This window comes from Pagrus pagrus (assembly GCF_965226575.1).
Source record: "Pagrus pagrus genome assembly, chromosome: 6".
NCBI lineage: Eukaryota > Metazoa > Chordata > Actinopteri > Spariformes > Sparidae > Pagrus > Pagrus pagrus.
The window spans coordinates 25,993,944-26,013,896 of record NC_140190.1 but is presented as its reverse complement, the minus strand read 5'-3'; the positions used below and the strand labels follow the sequence as shown (position 1 = coordinate 26,013,896).

Sequence of the window (19,953 nt, the reverse complement as noted above, 5' to 3'; positions counted from 1 at the left end):
GTGTCCAAAATCAACATGAACTGAAACATTTTTCTTTCTTGCAATTTGTTACAGTAAGTCAATTTCACAAAACAACTGCCAATAGTAACTAGTACACAGCCATTGACATGTCTAATTAAATGTTGCACTAAAGTAATCTGAGTTTTCATCATGATTTAATTATCACAGTAGTGCCTATTCAGTATCAAAATAACTGAAATGTCTTTTTGTCCTCACACTTCACTGCTGCTCCATCCTTGGTGATGGGTCAAAGCAACAGAGGGGAAAACAATAGGAACCTCCCTGAACAGAGCGTTAGTCCTACCCTCTGTTCTGTTCATTCACTAGAACACTATATAGAGACCAGATGTGTGCGTGTTCTTGGCTGAGTCATCCAGCCGTGTTTCTAGAAATGGCAAGAGCTTTAACAATCGCACCGACACCACAGGGAGCCGCAATCTGCTCTGCCATCTACCCCTTTTTCACTTGTGTTGTTCACAAACATTTCTGTTTTAGTTTAGCTTGTATATTAGCAAAATAAAAAATATCCCTGAACATTAATTTAATACAAGCTGGTCATAAAAACAAATGAAATGGAAAGAGCATTTGTCTGGCATGCACATTGCAAAAGGATGCAAAACACGTTCACTGCTTAACCTTTGACATCATCCATGGTACTTTTTTCTTTCCACCTTAGAATCAACGTTCCAAGTATCTTGTCCAGCTTTACATAGACTATTTCTGCTTTTCTGATGTGGAGATGTGCCGTAAATATCCTGCAGCCATTTGTTGCACTGTGGCAAGAAATTTCCTGTGTGTTCTGAGACCCACAGGCTATTGCTTCTTTCCTTTATCCTGTCCCGCAGGAAGCGGCAGCACATATTGCTGTTTATTTGTGGGACCATGCGAAATGATCTTCAGCCCACCTAAGAGAGACTCTTCCAGGGGGGAGGGCTTCTTGGAAGCTGGCCCGCCAGTAAAGACCTGTAAATGTCACGTTATAGCAGAGTGCTTTGATTGGCTTTGGGAGTGGGTGTCTACCTGGGCGGTTCTGTCTGCCTGTGCTTTTAGCAAAATAAACAATGGCTCAATGATCTTCAGTCTGGCATGGGCTTGACAGTTGGCGGGGATGGTGCCATTTACTGTATATATCCAAAATATATGATGCGTCCTACTTTGGCGATGACAGCCTAAGCTGGATGGTTCTGAATCAGTTGAGTGTAGAAGCAAGCCATGCCTCCCAAGAATCCAGTTAACCATTTAGTCTGGTGATTTATGACCATCCCTAATGCATGACAGGACTACTTAGAGACAAGACTAGACTGATGTCATCTCACACAAAGAGCTAAAGGAGGGGTAGGGGAGTCATTTCATGTGCTTGTGAGGGATGTTGTTGATTCTTGGTAATGTCAGTTTCCATCTCTTGAGACGAACACCAAGCAGGAATCTTCAGTGTGCCAAGCCATGACTCCAATCTCTATCAATCCTCAAATGATTCTCAGCCATCAACGTGCCACAGGCGGCTGGAAATACAGAGCTACAGTGCCAGTTCAAAAGTTTCAATAACAGTGGCCATCTTTGGTCTGTTTTTGTCGCAACCTAGCACTTAAAAACCAGGCCAAAAACATAATTTGCCGCTGATCGCTGAGTTGTCTTGTAATCATCGCTTTGTGTTTTTTCTGCCTTCATTATATCTAAAATATAGGTACAACGAGTTGGACTTTGACAAGAGCCTAAGGGACAACCTCAGATACAAAATGCTGATTGAATATCCTGTGCTGCATATCGTACTGAGGGATCATTGGAAGGAATATCCTCAGAAAGGACCAGGTAAAAAAAAACAAAACACCCTTATCTAGCTTTAAATGTCCTGATTCCTGCACCAACATTAACCCACTAATGCTTTATTTCTTCATCACTATCTTCATCTTAATGCTCCTTTTTCATGTGTGTTTTCTGTAACTAAACAAAATGGTTGATGTACGACATGAGTCAAAACCCCATGTCGCCCCGTGTCACCAGCCCCTCTCCATTTCCCCAATTCCAGCAGCATTGTATCATGTCCTGGTTTCTCCAGCTGAGACTTTAAGACTCCCCGTTCACTTATTTTTCACTATGGCAACATGCTACCCCAACGGAAATGAGGGTGTTCTGCACAGTATCACACACACCAGCTCAACCTCAACGGCGTCCGTGTCCAAAAAGAGGATCAAACATGGCTTACTGTTGAGCAGTGACCTCATGAGTTGTAAAATGACAGAAGATGAGAAAACGGGAGATCAGCCTGTGGTTTTCCTCACCTGCTCCTCTGTTTCTTCTAGTGCCGCTTGTTTAAGGTTGTGACAAAGTCGGACTGCATATCATAAAGAGTGATTTGCTCACAGTGTGTTTGAAATGTGTACATGTCAGTAGGGCTAGTATGGTCACAAAAGACCACATTAACCCAGTATCATTATACTGTCAGACCCAGACACGCTGAATGAGGAATGAGATCATTTTAGTCTGAGTTTGTGTGTGTTTTTCAGTGATAAGGCCTTGTTGTCACGCTGTTTTGCTATAAAGTTAGCCATAGAAACATCCTGAAAATTGCACAGGCCATGGCCCGGGAAGCTGGGCAGGAAGTGATAAAAAGCAATTGGACACTGTGACAGCAGCACATCCAATGACGATAAGGTTACATTAAGGGTCTAGCAGTCTCCAACTCATGCAGCTGGTCAGTATTCTGGTTTAAACAACATTCATCAAGTTGAGGCCCATTCTTTGACCCTGCACCAGCATCTCTTTGATGGCATTTTTACCTTGCTGATATTTGGGTCCCATTGTTAAATGACCTTTGAATGTCACTACGCAAGTGTAATTACCTTTTTGTAGGTGAAAGGGTTTAACTAATAAGTTGCACATTTTCTCTTTCACGTCCCTCGAAGTGTAAGCAGTGAGGTGACCACAGGCTTCTCTTACTGTTAGCTTCGTCAGTAGTCTCACCTTCAATTCTGTGACAACAGCTAAAGGCTCGATACATCTGTTTCAGACAATATTATTACAACCACTAGGGGACTTTTTCCGCCACCATTGAACTCGCATTTAATTCTCCTCCCAGCTGCTCTGTAGTCAACCAGTTACTTCTCAGCATTTCCCATTGCGTCTCCTCAAAAAGTTCTGCTATTTTAAAACTTCTTTCTCTTGGCCTGTGGTCTCACTTAAACTAGTGGCTACAATGCTACACTGCCCCCTACAACCAACAGAGGTACTGCTCCTTTGGTCCGTATCTGTAAGCTTTAAGACACATGCAGAAATATAGACAAAATGAAATGATGCTGTAAAATGTGTGTTTACCTGAGTGGTATTTGTTGATTAGACTGAAGCGGCCCTGTATGTTTTTTTTTATATGTAGTCAGTTGAGAATTCACTGTTAATTTACCAAAATCTTATCTGGTCAAAACATTGTAAAATGTATGTTCCCAGCCCAGGATAAATGGTTAATGGGAGGCAGGCATAGCTTTTTAATCGTGTCTCGTGTTATAGCACAAATATAAAAGCTGAATTACATTAATCTTCTTATTTGGGCTCAGCTGGAAAACTAATTTTTAGGATAGAGGCAAAAATGTGTTGGCAAAAGTCGATGAGGTTTAAAGGTTTAAAGAATTTCCCGCAAATGGACTGAGGGAAGTAATTGTGTATAATTCCCAATTATGTTATTACGTTATTTATTCTGCAGCCTTTCTTTCACACGTCTACCCTTCTTTATTGCACATCTAAGTGCTTGGCACGCTGCATCACCTGGAAACCGGCATAGAGCCTAACCATAGCATCATCCAACTGTCTGTACTGTCTTTACTCTCACCATGTCTGTTTAAGCATGACCCCAGCTGTGCAACTGCCCACTCTAGTCACTTGTGTATGTATTTGTTTGAACATGTAAAAATTTACTGTTGCAAGAGCCATGTTTAATCATGTTTTTTTATATACACTCCTGGGGTCATATTGTTTCAGCTGAACCTGTGTCAGCCTGCAGCAGTTGTGTAACTAAGAACAAAGGGGTGGACCAAAAGAGGGAGGAAGTGACCCAAGTTTCCCAAAAAGGAGCTTGCACCCCGGGGGGAACAAACATCTGGACAGGAACCCCAGAGACCAGCCCTGAAACTGAACCCCCACAAGAGAAACGAGCCAAGAGAGAAGCTGGAGAGGAAGAGCCAGAGGAGGGAGAGATTGTAGACAGTAGTGATGAAGAGGAGGAGGAGGAGGAGGAGGAGGAAGGAAATGCTGAAGATAATACCTCATGTGTTAAGAGCTGTGATGGTGCCAAAAGCTCTGCTAATGAGTTGATTAAAGATGAACCAGCACACAGTTAATGTTGAAGCAGGTGTGATTGAACACAGTGACATTGGCAGGGCTCGGTGTGTAAATTAGACCATCAGCGGGTTCACTGATGGCAGTTCAGCTGCCAGAGAGAGTGCTGAGGTCAGCATGACTAAGGAGGACGCTGTGAAGAAGCCGAGGCCTGTTCATACCCATCACTGTCATGATGACAATGAGTCAGCTGATGCTGCTGACAGCTGTGTATTAGAATGATAACGCCCAGATGTTCAGCATGACATGAATGTGGAGGCAGACATATCTGACAGGAAGTCATTAATCTTGTGTCAGTGTACAGTGGACCAGTGCAACCTGACAGTGTTTTCAGTTGTTTTCTACACATTGTTTTAAGAAAGAACAACGGTTGTTTTTTATGTATGTCATTGTTTATAAAATAAACATTTCAGTGTCGACATTAATACTTAAGGTTTAGCTGATCTGTCTGAAAACATTCTTTAATAAAGACATTTTTTGGAAACTTTTCGTGTTTTTGTCACATCTGTGGTGGATGCTGACACTAGCATCAGACCAGACATAACACATTTATCAATTTTAATTCATCAGACTTCATCTATTAATAATGATCATGTTGTTTGTTTGAAAGCTCCAGAATGCCTTTTAAATGGTTCTCGAGTTGCACTTTGAATTTCAATTTGTAAGCCAACATGGATGAGAAATCATAATCATGTTCAGAAAAAAGGTCTTTCCCTCCGTCCAGACTTCATCTGCTGTGCACAATGAATGTCAAGAAGAGGTGATCAAATGGCCTTAAATGTTAACTGTTTATGAAACAGTCTCAATTTAATACTGATGCTTCTTTATGAGCAATATAAGCAAACCAGACTAGCATTGAGAAGACGTCTGTTTCTGTATAGTTTTACTGGGTCACATTCTGACTAATCTGGGTCAGATAAGTCATAAAATTAAAACAATTTTTATGGGGAGGTGCTGAGGAGGAATTGAGAGTTCTCTCAGCCTCAGCTGCTCTGTAGTCTGGTGGTACAGCACTAAAACACTCGCACTAAAGTTTACTTTGTTTCCTCATGGTCATGTTGCATTTATTGATCTTGCACAGCCACAAATAAATACATTACCTCATGCCTCTGCATTCTGCAAGCGACTCTTTAACAAAAATAAAACTCATATTAAAAGTATGTTGCATCTTTCCTTCACTCATGCTCAAAACAAAAGCACATGCTAGCCAGAACAAGGTCTTTGCCACAGGAGGCGGTGGTGCTCATACAGCTCTGGTCCACAGGGGCCGCCAGAATCAACAAAAAATGAAGTTCCTTCTAGCAGCTTTAACTGAAACGCTGTTCAAATAAAATCAGTCTTGACACATTTCTCTCAAATGTACATATCTTTGTTTCAAACACTCATTAGGTAATGTGTCCATCTGTTCAAAACTAAGGGAGCCAGCCCCACGCTGTGCCTCCGTCACTTTTGTAGTTCAACACATTTCTCCCTTCTGTTCAGCCTCACTCAGCCCATTAGTCTCATTTTCCATCAGCTAATAAAAGTTAATGTTGACATGCTCGTTTTTCTGACACCTCTGGGGTGTCTCCCCGTGTGAACGTTCTCCACGCAGCGTATTCTTACCTAATGTTAGTTTATTACGACAACAGACTGCCAGTAATAACTGACAGTATGGCTCATTGGTGGGGCCTGTGTTTATAGATGTGTTTTTATAACCTCTGCGAACCTCTTTTGGATGTTAACCCCCATGGATGGGCGCTCTTTGATGTCTGGCCTCTGATGACGCATTTTCCACCCTTTTGCAGTCAGAGGCAATGATCTCACATCTGACTGCGCATCCCTCGGCGAGGAGGACAGACACCCCTAACTCATTTACTCCATGTCATTAGTGTAATTTTAACGTCCATGTTTAAGTTTCGCCATATATTTAAAACGTGCTCATAATTAATTCAGCTTGCTGAATAAACATCGGCCCAAAGCATTGCTGGTCTTTTGTTGCAGAAGTCTTGTGTCTCTTTCTTGGACCACATGTGTATAGTATTAGGGAAAATGTGCAAAAATAGGCTGACAAGACAAACCTCACAGGTTTAACAGAATAGTTACAGTATAGTTATACTGCTTTTTGTCTAGAATTAGATGAGAAGGTTAAAACCACTCTCATGGAAGTCTGTTGAATACACGGCTACAGCCAGAAGCTGGTTAGCCTGTCATAGCAAAAAGACTGGAAGCAGGGATAAGGCTTGCCTGGTTCTGCAAGAATTCACCTACCAGTGCGAGAAATAGCCTCACACATACCCCGTACACTTCAGTTATTGTATGGACTAAATAAACAAGATGTATTGTTTTACTTTGTGAGCTCAGAGGTGCCATGGAGTTGAATCTTCTCATAGAGCCAGGCTAGCTTATTTCCCCCTTGTATTGAGTCTAAGTGTCCTCCCTCCAGGCGTTTGACATTTTAGGAAATATGCTGTTTCTCCTTTTGCCTAGAATTAGGCTCATCTCTGCAAGTTATGGACTTGTATGGAAAAACTTTAACATGGATGTTAACCAATGAGGGGTAAAAATAGCTGGTCTGGTTCCATACGAAGGGATAAGCACCGACATACCAGCAACTCTGGGTTCAAGAATTTAAACAATATAAAAAAATATTAAAGTGCTCGTCCACCATCCACCAAACTTAGACTAGAAGAGCGCAATATAAATACAATCCATTTACCATCACCATTTTTGCTAAACTGAGCCAATGGGCTGATGGCTGTATATTATTTATTGGACGGATATGACAATAGGAATAGAGCAAGACAGTGAATAAGCCTATTTCCCAATGTAGGACTCCACTGATGGAGTCTTGCAGTCTGATTCAAAATCTGTTGTCCATACAGAATCAAAAACATACATGTCTTTAAAATATATACCTTTTGAGCAGACTAATCCACTGTTTGCGCTGCTTAGAAACACATGTAAATACAACAGTTACCTCTGGTGCCTTCACATGTGTTCCTTCTTCTGTCATGGCTCTGCCTGTGTTGAATTACCACCCATTTTATTTTAGCAGTTTTCTTAATTTTCTATCTCAATAAAGTTACTCAATGCGACCACACAAAAGCTCTGCCTCTGTTTCTGTTTGTTGTTAAAAGTACATTTGAGCTGTTTTTAGTCTGCGGCGAACACATTCATTGGAAATAATTCCTCCAATTTAAGAAAATGGCCCTTTGAAATTTCTATAGTTGGTTTGCAGTTAATTAGTCTTGATTTGGTGGGCAGGGCTCAATTGTGCTGCGTGCAGAGCTGTTTTGTTTTTACGAGACCAGCTTCGGGACACGGCTCTGCTGTGGTGGCCTTATCCAGAAACAGGCTAATGTTGGCAGGGCTCTGCACCAGGAAAGGCAGGTACTGGAGCAAAAAATCATGTTTCCAGAGCCTGATGTCATCTGTTTTCACATGGCACATGCAGTGGGTCACATTAGGCACACAAGAAGAACCTCCAAAACGTGTGAAAAAACATATTCAGTGTTCAAAATCAAACACTTTCCATCTGCGACCAAGTCTACGATTTTGCATGCATATTTCACATTTTGAATTAACATTCAACTGCACTTATCTCACTCTTCTAAGTAAATAAAGCCATGTGTTTGTATCGTGGTGGTTTTCTATTGCCTGTTCATTTTCCAGCTCATAGTGCTTTTATAAAAATATGGGCCAGTTATTTTGAAATACAACCAGTTGTCTTTGGCCAACAAACACGTCACCTTCAAGATACGCACGCTCTGTTTTTGTGATTTTCCCAAACGTTTTCCTCAAAAATCCGTACTGATAACCTGCAGGTCACATGTAAGACAAAGGCTTAATCTGTTGGAGGACTTTATTGTGTACACCGGAGGACATACTACTAATTTATTAGACGAATAACTCCCTCAGAGTCTTCGGTTGATGGAACCCATCCTGTGCTCAGGATAAACACACGTCTCTGTCACACTTTAACATGAACAGTCCAGTCATGTTGTCACCACGGTCACCTCGGAGACTGATCCCCAGTAAGTTGTTTGCAGGAAGTGATTCACTTGCTCCTTTTGTCTGTCTTGTGTCAATCTGACAGTCTGAACCAACAGAGCCTGCTTGTTTTCTGTTTTTCTTTTATTATCAGCCTCCAGTTATCGTGGCGAGGTTGTTTTTAGAGCACCTGCCATTGCCTCACAAGAGTCACTGAGAGACTTTCTGGTCATCTTTTCTCTCTGCTGCTTTTTCGTAGCTGCTTCGTCCTAACTGTTTGCAGACTTCACCAAATATAAGAGATTTTTTGGTTTACAAGCTAAAAATGAAGTACCAAATCATCCCAATGACATGCTGCCATCATCTAAGCTCAACTCTCAATCCCCAGCAGCACACTTTGAATTGCATCTGGTGGGAATAATACTGCGATTTTTGAGATTGCATTCAAGCACACGCAGAATGATTTACCGTTAAAATGATAAAATATCAGCTTTTTGACATACCATTTCTAATTTGAAAAACATGGCAAGAAAAAGTATTCAAATTTTATCATGGTGGAGGAGTTTGCATTTCCCAATAACGATGGGAACTGGGTTGTGAATCGCTCCTTATACGGTCTCAAAAGAAAATGGTCTGCATCGTTTTCAGGTGGCAGTTACCGTGTCAGATCAGGGAAACCAGGTCTATTACCTGGAACCAGTCCTACAAGAGGACTAAAGCGGATCAGGTGCTGGTTCGGAGCCAGTGCCTACTCTGGAACCAGTTCTTTGCTTTTCAACAGCCAAAGAAAACTGCAAGGAAAACTCTCTCAAAATCGCTCATGACTGCCATTTTTAAAAACCAGTGCTAGTGTAGCTTGTTCTGACTCATCCATCGGGGAATAAACAAAACATTTTAACTATCTTATCTTCACTAATCGAAGCAACGTAGGTCCGATGACCGGTCATGTTTGAATGCCAGTGTAGGCATGTCAATCCAGGAGCAGCACTTGTAAAGAGTCGATGTTGTCCGCCATAGTTGTTCCTAGCAATGCTGGGAAATTGGAGACATATACAGTGACTGAGTGATGTGACTCTACAGTGGCTCTAATGACGGTGAGAAAGCAAACCGGTTCTTAAAAGATTCCCAGGTTGAACCAACCTCGAACCAGCACTAGCAGCAGCCCAGAACCAGTACTTGGTTCATTTTGGTTCAAAAGAGGTAGTAGTAAGTATTAGTAGTATTATAGTTTGTACACTGATGAAAGAGATGTTATGTTGTCTATGTTTAGAAAGAGAGCCAAGAATGGCTGCTGATGTCTCTACATTAAAATAGCATTAACCAGTGTATGTGAATGGCCATGTGATATGTGTTCCCAGGTGTGTTGGTATGGACAGAGATTATATCTGCAATTGTGTTAAAGCCCTCGTCTGGACAGAGACTGTTCTTGTTTTATAACCCCGTTTCCAAAAATACCCATGTACGTCTGGACCAGGCCTCGGAGGTTTTACCAGAGTGACATGTTCCGTCTGCCTGATTGTGTGTGAGAAGCATCATTCATGACATTCTCTGAGTCTCTGGCTGGGGGTCCAGGAGAGGCCTCCACCTTTGGGCTCCTAAACTCTACGAGAGGACTTGTCAGTGGTTATTTCTGCCTGGACTGTCGTGGACCGTTCAAAACAGTCACATCAGGCCGAGATGATTGATGGACAATATGATTAACTTTGAAGTCATATCAAACAATCTGCCATGTTTGATCGTGTTTGTGACTCTAGTTGAGGTGAAGTTTAGGTTGGTGTGTCTCTCGTCATGTCCTGGGGGATGTGTGGCTGATTGTGAAGCAGACTGAATGAGACTTTGTACCTTCAAGTGTCCAAGATGTTCCCACCACCAGTAAATCAGGTATTTTAGCATCAGTGAGGGCAGGATGGAGTGAGATCGACAAGCAGACTGGTTCAGGATTTATAGTCATGAATTCAGGGAAAGTATTTAGAGCTCAGGCATCAAGAGGAGGCTCAGAGGGACTCTGCTGCTCCTTCGCATTGAAAGAAGCCAGAGTCAGGTGTTTCAAGCATCTGAGCAGGATGCCTCTTGAACTCCTCTCTGGGCAGGCCTAGAATATGCTGAAAGGGAATATATATCCGTCCTGGCCTGGAATATAGCATTCAAAAATCTTTCTATGTGCTGAAAACCTCAACACTTATATTAGTCATTCATCATGATGTCTATACAACTTCCAGATAGAAAATGTTTAAAAAGCTGTTTTTTAATCTCCTTCAACATCACATCGTGCCTTACCATCTAATCTGTTACCACCATCTCAGTCTGTGAGTTTTAATCTCCAGACTGGCATTAATGTAAGGCCGCATCTGTTTATTTCCTTAGATTTATATCTGCTTCTTTGTGTGTTCACTTAATTGCAGTTTGAAGCGGGCAGACACTTTTTTTTTTACTGCGTCCAGAGTCACAGTTGCCACTCATTAGCTCATGGCTCAATCATTGTCAGCTCCAGAGATCAAAAGATGCCGAAGAGATCAGAAATTGTGTTACAGGGGAAAGTGGGTGGCGATATAATGACTGCAGCATTACCAGCCCTTATCCCTTCACAATAGTGAAAATCGGGCTGCAATTACCCAGCATGGGAGGAGACGAAAGAGGAGGAAAATACATCGCTCTTGTCACTTAATGTTCCATAGGGACATCAGCAGAATCCTGATCCTGAGGCCAACCACTGCTTAAGAGCTCAAATTTTCACATTTTTTAAAATGCTAACCGAGAAAATTATGTTTTATAGCAGTTTTGAATGATCTTTGAAATAAATTAATATAATTTCTCTGCATTTACGTGGCCAGGGTTTACTAAAAGTTTAACTTTAGACTGTGAGCGTATCTATGTGGAAAACAGAAGGCTGCACAAACGTCACACTTTCCTGTAGATTAACTTATTATTCAGTAATCACATCATTTAAATATTTGGTGTCTTTACGATAGTTTTGGTGTCTGAAGACACTTCCCCATAACTACAGTCCTTGATATCACACATTTTATATCCATGATGTTTCACATTTTAGCCATTTTGGGAGGCAAACATAGCTGCTAAGAAATTAGCTGCAGTGTTGAATCCACTTAACATTTAACAGGGCATGAAGGCAAAATTACAGCCTCCTATGATGTGATGTAATTGGTCTGCCCACGTTGAACAATAGCGAGAGCAGCATATGCCAACATTAGCTCAGCTGTTGACGATGTGTGCCCCCTTGGAGACTATTCACTCCAACATTGTCTCCATCGGGCTGAGACTCAAAACGCCCAAAGACTCAGTGCCGCCTCTCCCATCAATGCTCGGCTTGTTCGAGTAAATAATCACTCCAGTAGCCGGCGGCCCTCTGGGGAGGCACTGAACAATCCAACAGCCTGGGAGGGAATGGACTCTGATTTTCCCCTATAAGCCTGATCATCAGTTATTCTTATGTAAGTGCAGATGGGGATCTGATGGGTGTGTCACAAGAGTTGCATCACTGTCATCATTATGCGTGTATGTTCGACAGGGTCCCACACCCTGTCAGGATCTGGCAAGCCGACATCTTTTACATCAGTTTGTTCGAGAGAGAAATGTAACATGTAATCAGAAAAATACATAAAATATAATGATTAGCATGTTTAGCACATGTGAGTCTTTAAAATGTGCAGTCAGGTGAGACTAGCCTCACTAGTCTCTATATTTAAAACGGGATGCTTTTTCCTGCTTTGTCCAGCAGATGGAGCTTTATAAAACAAGTGGCTGCCTCTGCATCTGTGCTTGGTGGCCAGCCTCTCACCCTCCTCTTCTTGCCCCTGGGCTCCTTATAACAGTGAATATTAACCTGAGGTTATAGACAAGGGGGTTGTTAAATAGCTGACATCAGTGCTCAGCAGCTTCCAGCATGTTGTAATGGCCTCTCTCGATCCTGTTAGCTTCTGGTTGCACAGCATTACGTAGTGCTTGATGGAGCTTTAATGCTAATGTCTTTGTCATATAAACACATTCTGGGTTGAGGGAATGAGGTAGTCGCTGAGTGATTTAATTGCAGAGGCACATGTGTGCGAGGGCCTTGTTTGCCTGTGTGTCTGAGAGTTTTTACAGGTTTGTTGGCCGGGACAGCTCAGTTTATTTCACACAAGCGTGATCTTCGCGGTTAAGGCTGAGAGATTTTTAAAAACCTTGCCACTTTGCTTGTCTGTGCTTTATAAAGGAATGCTACGGATGACCGAAAGGATTGCTCACATAACATATAGGTGCCATTACATAACCGAGTTTGCTGCATTGTGTTAACAAGACAAATGACTGTCTTGATTGCACGCCGCTTTCCAAACTCTGAAGGGCAAAGATGGAAACGTTCTCCTGCAGGAAGCAACAGAAAGGGAAAGAGCAAAAACAGGGCTCCCTGAAAGTGTTTGGACTGTAAATCCGGGCTGCAAGGGGCAGCCACACATCTTTGTGATTAGGTAAACCTCAGAAGCCTTTCATGTGAGCAATCTGTAAAACCTCAGTGGGCACATCCTGTGCGGTATGCAGCTCAATCAAAGGCAATGTGTCCTGCTCAACCTCTTATTAAACACACTCGATTAAGACTTATTTCCAGCAGCTATGCAGGAAGGTCGTGTGTGAGTGCCACGGAGCTTCAGATAGACGAGCTTTCATAGTTGTTTGTGAGAAGATAAAATGCCTTTTGTGGACACAAGCGAGCACTTGGGAGTGTTTGTGTATATTTGGAAAAATCTTCTCAGCTAAAGTGAACATGTTGCTCTGAAATATTTTCCAACATCTGCCGCCCATCAGGATGTCTGCTTTCTGAGCCACTGCTGCATTCCTGAGCCGCTCCCTCTACCTGGATCAAAAAAGAAACCCTTCCCTGTCGTTGCCCCTGAGCTCTGCTCTTCCTACCCCAGTTCAAACTGTACCGGAGGTATTTGTACCAGGTGCACCGAAGCATCCTGCGTCTCAAAACAGAACAATAACACGTGTCCTCTTCAGACTGACGCTTGTTGGCTTCCTTAATTACACATTTCTTGTACATCGGGGTTGTAAAACTAACAGAACCAATCGGAGCCTCAGGTAAACATAAATTATGAAGACACCAGAGCTGGAGTCGACTGGTGTTTGTGACAGTAGCAACAAACTGTTTGAGTAGCTGTAAAACTGAACTTGAAGTTTCTATGACCACAGAAGCAGCTATGTTACCCCTGTTTCCTGTCCTTTGCCTGTTTCTCCCTCATAATAGTATTTCTTAATGCCTGTTAAACTGAAAGCTGGAAAGGGAGGCTTAAGCCCTCCCTCCTTCTGCAGGGCTGTTTACAACTGTTTAGCAGACCCCTGCAGTTTAAGAGCCAACAGAGGCCAGTGCAACTAATTCACTTTTAAAGGCAACTGCTAATGAATTAGGTCAGTTTGGTCGTGCTATTCGGCTGCGTGAAAAAAAGCTTCCCGGGGAATGCATGCTTTGTATACAGCCCATTGTATACAATAATAGTCATTGTCCTTCTTGCATGGTGTCTAATCCCAGCCCATTCAGAGCAGCACTTAAGATTCTTGGCATACTCCCATACTCATTGCTACTCGTGGACTTAATCTTTTTTTCCCCCCTCTCAGAATCAGTCAAGTGTATGGCTTAGCCAGATCAAATGAAAGCAAGCTAGCTCGCTGCAGAATGGCATTCCAAAGCACAGAAAGTCAGGAGCGGGAGCCTCCAAGGTTGTGTTATATAAGAACAGACTGACCTCGCTCAGTGTCTGTCTGAGAATCTGTTGGGTCTACACAATGATATAACAGGAGGATTTTCTCTGGATGTAGTGACTTTACATATCCTCCCCCCCCCAGCCCCCGTGCATGTGAGCATCCTGCAGAGAAGTTTGAACAGACTGAACTCAGGCGGTGTCATCTTTCATAAATAAATCAGTTTTATTTGTAGCATATAAAATTAAATCATTTTACAATTTATTCCAGTATGACACATAATATCCAAATAAAGTAGCTACATTTTTCGATAAATAATATTAATAACAATAATAAAAACATTCATCATTCATCCTTTGACATGTTTCGCTTTGTCTTTTTTTTTTTTCACCAAGGGAGTTCAATAGCTGCCACAAAACATGAACAATAATGCCCACGTCAGGAAGGAATGAAACCATCAGACTTGTCAAACAAGTCCATAGGTTACATTTCGGTGTCATGTTCTTAAGATACAGGATGGTATGCTAATTGAAGTTGCGCATGTGCATATCTACCTATACACACACAAGTCTACAGTCTGTGTCATGTCTGATGTAAAGGATCAAAATATACACAGTGAATTGATATCAGCGACTAACATAAATGTACAAATATTAATTACATCTTGCTCCATAACGAAGCTACTTCACAGGCTCCATTAATACGAAGCAGTTCATAGATAAGAATGCTGATGTAGTCACAGCAAACAGTGCACTTCATTAAGTCCTCATGATGTAAGCCCACAATTCCTTGGGAATCTAGTTACAACAAGAAGCTGGTAGTTGATTGGTAGTCTATTTACACCCCTGTGTTTCATCTGGACCGCCATTGGCCGCCAGTACTGCGGATGATCTCTTTCTGTTGCTGAGGGGTTTTTTGGACGTTCTTCACCAATCAGTCTCTGAACTTGTGGATGTCGTTGGAGAGGCGGTAGAAGGGGTAGGAGGCTTCGTTGGCATGGGGACAGTTGTAGGTGCACTTGCAGGACTCGATCATCATGATGTTCTTGTTGAAGGTCTCGCCGTCCTCGCAGCGGAACTTGACGCGGATGGTTCTGGTGTCGTGGGGGCTGCAGCAGCGGCCGTCCACGCAGGCGCCGCAGTACTTGGGCCTGTACTTCTTCAGGCTGGAGCAGCCGGCGTAGGTGAACTTCACCGGCTGGCTGGACTTCTTGGTTCTGCTGCACTTCTTTCCTTTCTGCAGAGGAATAAACAAGATGGAGATGGAGATTAGTTGTGCCCTCAGATCCAGAAGTGATGCATTTTCAGTATCGTGCATGCTTCCATCGCTTTCAGTGATGGTGGCTCAAGCTTACCTTCAGACTGGAGTAAGGTGACTGGGTGCATGGCCGCACTTCACAGATTCGTGTCTCTTTGACCAGCTTGCACTCGCTGTTGTTGTTGGTGACTCTGGTGGAGATGCCTGTTCCACAGCTCTTGGAGCACTGGGACCAGGGTGTGGTTTGGACGATGCACTTCTGGCTGTCAAACATGTGGACTTCAGGCTGCGCTCTGAATGCTGTGAATGAAAGAAGGAAACCAACATTAGCATCTCATAATCCAACGCATATATATCCAGAATAAAACAAAGAATTTCCAGGTTGAGAGGCTTTCTTACCAGGTAGAGACTTGAGTCCTCCCTTGACAATAGTGATGAGCTCGTTCCTGTTGGTGAGGTCTCTTTCCAGCTCGTCAGTCAGCATGTCTTTGCCAAAGATCTTCTCCAGGATGTCTGTCTGCTTGCCTTCATCGCACACCCACTCTTCGCAGCACTGGCCTGCCACTTTGACCAGTCTGGGGTTGGCACAGCCCAGGTTGGGCAGGGAGAGCTCCTGGGGGCACAGCGGGACACATCCCACCGCCCCGTCGATGCATGTGCACTGGTGTTTACAGTTGGGCTGGAAGCTCTCTCCGTTCTGGTAGATCCTGCTGTTGTACTCGCAGGGTCTGCCCTCTGACTTGGCTGCAGCGAAGAAAAAAACAGGAGGAAAGGAATGTTATTCTTTCCTGCTCTGCTCGGAGACGTCTGCTGAAGACATCACATGGCTGCCAGGTAAGGATCAGTTAAACTGTGAAATTCTTCAGGCTGCCTGAGGAGTCTTTTTCCCTCCACAGTGGGCTGTCTGTACTTTGAGGTTTAGTCTAAGTTTCCTTCTATCTGCATTCCACAGTGCTGAAATCACACAGGTTCCCATTCTCATGAATAAACGCCCTCATTTAAAGAGAAAAACCACTTGAGACTATCAGAAGCATGCACATCTGGAGCTGGATGGTCTTTTGATACATACCTCGGCAGATGCCACGAGTAGTAGCAGCAGCAAAGCTGGCCCCAAAGTTACACTCCAGCCCTTTAGTGTGGTCACAAGGCTCGGTCAGGCTGCAGTCCTCGTTCAGCTGCCTGGCGCAAACTTTGCAGCAGCCGCAGCCGTCCAGGGCGACGCTCACGCCGGGTGCGCACTTGGGCATCTCCTGCGGACACTCCTCACACACGGAGGGGCAGGAGGAGGAGGAGGAGAGGACCTGTACAGCCGACAACATAATCCTCTATTAAAGACTGACACTTTTGAAGCCATGCCACACAGATTATCCCAGAACTTTCTCAATAGTTCACCCTGTCTAAAGAAACATGTGCTCGTGTCCCTCTCCTTGGCTAAAACACAGATAATCATACCGGCTGAAACGTGTCTTAGATCGAAAGAGAGACTCACCAAGTTAAGGATTCCAAGGAAGGTAACGACAACAGTAAGCATCAGCATCTTGGATAAATTTCTTCAGCGTTCTCAAGAGGAATCCTGTTCCCAGTTGTATGAAAAGTAGATATAGTCTGTCTTCAGAGGAGTCCTTAGATATTCCCTCTCTCAGTCGTCTGTCTCTTGATTTGTTTGCTGGTAGTCTCTAAGTGTTAGAGGCTCCTTTTAGAGTAGATGAAGCTCTCGGTAAAGCGGTTGCAGTCTGCTGAGGTCCGGCCACCTCCGCACTTTTATACCGTAGTGGGAAGCTGACGTCTTTCGGGCTGCTTGCTGAACTGTTCCCAAACTATGCCAGGAATGTTTCTCGGCGCATTTTCCATCCAAGACCTAAGCTCCACCCTGTCTAAACCTTTCTCTTTTTTTCTTCTCTCAAATGGATTTTTCCCCCCTGGATCCCATCTGAACACACTTTTCCGTCTCACATTTTTCCCTTCTTGTTTATCCCCCCTTTCATTTTTCTTCCTCTGCTCGCTTCTCACATCTATCAACCCGAGTTCAGAGGACTTTTCTGACGAAGTAGCGCAGTTTGGGGGCTTTATCTGGACTTTTCTGGGGTGATTTTCCTCCTCTTCAACACTTTAAACACAAATGAGTGAAAGAGATAGTTTGGTATTTTATAACTTATTGTCATCAGTGCATCGTGCATCTGCTATCTTGTGATTTAAGTGTAATAAAACAGGCCAGAGAGTAGCCTCAAGATGTGTTCCAAAGTCGTTTCAGGCTATAATGAGCTGATTCCGGTTTTATTTCGTGTCAGTGATGCTTTTGCTGATTAAAGCAATTTGTATACACTTTTACAGCGTGTTGCAGCCGCCACGTTTAAAATAGCTGTAGGTTTCTGTCTGCGAGTCTAAAGGTGTGGGCAGAAATACGTTTAACAGCGTCTATTTCTGGCTTTCCAGTGCCTTTATTCAGGGGAGCTAAGCGTTTCCAGATGCGCACCAGAGCTCAGACGTAACAATATTGCCATATTTGGTATGGCAGTAGCCTACATTATTAACATATTTCTCTCTGCCTTTGGCCAGCAGACCACAAAGCATTCCTGACAGCTTAAAGGCTTGTTAAATATGTTCTTCATGCAGGGAAATTCCTCTGCTTTCATTCCTTGGGGCAATTTGACTTTTCACGCAATCTGTCCATCACGTTTCGGGGGGGAAGTTGGTCCCGTTGTAGGTAAAGTGATCCAATTTTCCACAAGGGATGTTGTGGAGTTGGTGGGGGGAGACAAATACTTGGTCTTTGTTTCTATTTTTTTTCAACACCAGGGTCTCAATAAGTCCCTTTCACCGAAGTTTTCAAATGATTCCGATTGATGAAAACTTAAGATGGAACCGAAGTGCGTAAAGACGCAGCGTAAAGACAGTGATATTAGCCTCCTGCCATGAACTGATAGCTGATACCAAAGAGGACATTTTGCATGAGTGCACAGGGTTTATTTATGTTTTTAAGGATCGGACATTTCACTCCTGTCTCCGCTCTAAGCTCGTGTGCACTTTCAGCATGAGACAGCAGCTCTGAACAGCGCGGCTGGAGCGCCTCTCCGGTGAGTCTTCTGTCTTTTCACTTCATTCTTCAGACTTTGACTTTGATGGGTTGAATCAGCTTTTAAATGCACAACTCTGAATCATCATCGTACTCTCGGTGTGTGAATACGAGTCACAGCAGCTAGATTGTTTTCTTAAAGGATCCTTTTCTCCAGGAAAAAGTTTTTTAGCTCCTGATTGAGATTTCCGATGTGGACAGAAACTGCTTCTGGACTGTCTGGGCTTAGGTTATGAGCGATATTGTTTTTATTTGTCCATGTCAGTAATCACTGCGTACTTCAGATGTGATAGTCATGTGATTACACTGTGATCAGATCCGTACAGCGTGTGTCTGTGAGGGTTTGGACTGGAGGTGTGCGCAGCCTGCCGCGTTTGGACAGGGGGTGTGTCTGTGTGAGCACATGTGCAATGCTTTCTCGTGTGTATTCCCAGCTGTATTGTGCTAATGTGTGTTTCCAGTTGCCTGTAAGTGTCAAATAGGAGATTTTAAAGGGGCACTGCATTGATTTTACTCATCATCATCAGTTTGCTCATCTTGCTGAGTACAACTCAGCCTGTGAGAACAGCTGTAAAATGTCTGGAGGAAGCTTGAGAAACGACCCTGATCATGTCATTATCTTGGTTCGGGCGTGGAATTAAACATTAAATTGTTTGTTTGTTGTAACAGTTGACATTATGACATCTACTGAATTTAGCATGCTAACCAGCTATCCCTGGCCTGTCTTGGTCCAAAGCTCCTTTGCTTGTGGTGTAAAAACATCAACACATCACTGGTGCTCCAGGTTCCCAGTCCAGACTGCTCGCTGCACTGATAACTGAGCTAACTAGCTAACAGCAGCTACAGTTAGCAGCGGTTAGCGGTGACTCTAGTGCTATGCTGCCCCCTATTTGTTTTGAATTCGACAGGTGGCCAATTCTCACATACTGCACCTTTAACCATTCAACAAAACATGCTGTTGGTTGCATCATGGGAAATGAAGAATAATGTACCCTATTTTTCAAGCTTGACCCATACAAGGCACTACAAGGTGCAATATCTAAGAATTGGGCACCATACTCAAAACAACTAGGGGGCAGCATATCTCTAGAGTAACGGCTAAATGCTGCTGACTGTAGCTGCCGTTAGCTGAGTTAGCCATGCAGCTAGCGATCCAGACTGGATCGCTTCTTCCAAATCTCCCAAATTTGTGGAATAAGTGCAATACTAAATTGCTGGAATATCCCTTTATAATGCCTCTCATGTCTCAGGTCTTATGTGTTGTTTGACAGCTCTCCGCTGTGTTTACCTAAAGTCTCTGGAGTGTGTATGTGCATATGTGAATGTGAGTCTCCATGCCTGTGTATGGCTCCATGTGTGCTTCCGTCCATGTGTCACAGCGATAGGAAACAGTGGTGTCATTGTACGTCAATGGAGAATAACATTACAGTAGTCTTCATTCCTTAATTGTTCAGGAAATATTCCAAAAAGTTGGACATGTGTCTCTGTTTTGCAATTGCTCTGGCATAATACTTTCCACTGAGGATGTCTGAACACCTCCATCACACACACACACACACGTACAGTGTACACTCTTGTTTGCGTCACAGAAATGAGGAGGGGGGTCTCTCTCTTCTACAGAAATTATCGTTGGA

General features: G+C 43.3%; 3 protein-coding genes across 4 annotated transcripts in view; 2 read left to right on the top strand and 1 right to left on the bottom strand.

Moving 5' to 3' along the window:
• Positions 1 to 4,815, top strand: part of znhit6 (zinc finger HIT-type containing 6) — a 33,121-nt gene extending 28,306 nt beyond the window's left edge. The window contains exons 9-10 of the mRNA XM_084354665.1: positions 1,685 to 1,809; positions 3,970 to 4,815. Of these exons, the coding sequence (XP_084210791.1) occupies positions 1,685 to 1,809; positions 3,970 to 4,328 (484 nt within the window). The 3' untranslated portion in view covers positions 4,329 to 4,815. The remainder of the gene's footprint in view (positions 1 to 1,684; positions 1,810 to 3,969) is intronic.
• A 9,375-nt stretch (positions 4,816 to 14,190) lies between these two features.
• On the bottom strand, positions 14,191 to 16,999 carry ccn1 (cellular communication network factor 1). The gene is made up of 5 exons (XM_084354311.1): positions 16,736 to 16,999; positions 16,316 to 16,547; positions 15,646 to 15,990; positions 15,344 to 15,546; positions 14,191 to 15,225 (listed from the first exon to the last, which is right to left on the bottom strand). The coding sequence occupies exons 1-5, from the start codon at positions 16,781 to 16,783 to the stop codon at positions 14,923 to 14,925; spliced, it is 1,131 nt and encodes a 376-aa protein (XP_084210437.1). The 5' UTR covers positions 16,784 to 16,999; the 3' UTR covers positions 14,191 to 14,922.
• A 1,076-nt stretch (positions 17,000 to 18,075) lies between these two features.
• Positions 18,076 to 19,953, top strand: part of ddah1 (dimethylarginine dimethylaminohydrolase 1) — a 92,177-nt gene continuing 90,299 nt past the window's right edge. Inside the window, exon 1 of one of the 2 annotated variants that reach the window (XM_084355681.1) lies at positions 18,076 to 18,320. The gene's annotated coding sequence lies outside the window, so the exon portion shown is untranslated. The remainder of the gene's footprint in view (positions 18,321 to 19,953) is intronic. The other variant, XM_084355682.1, reaches the window with a different exon arrangement.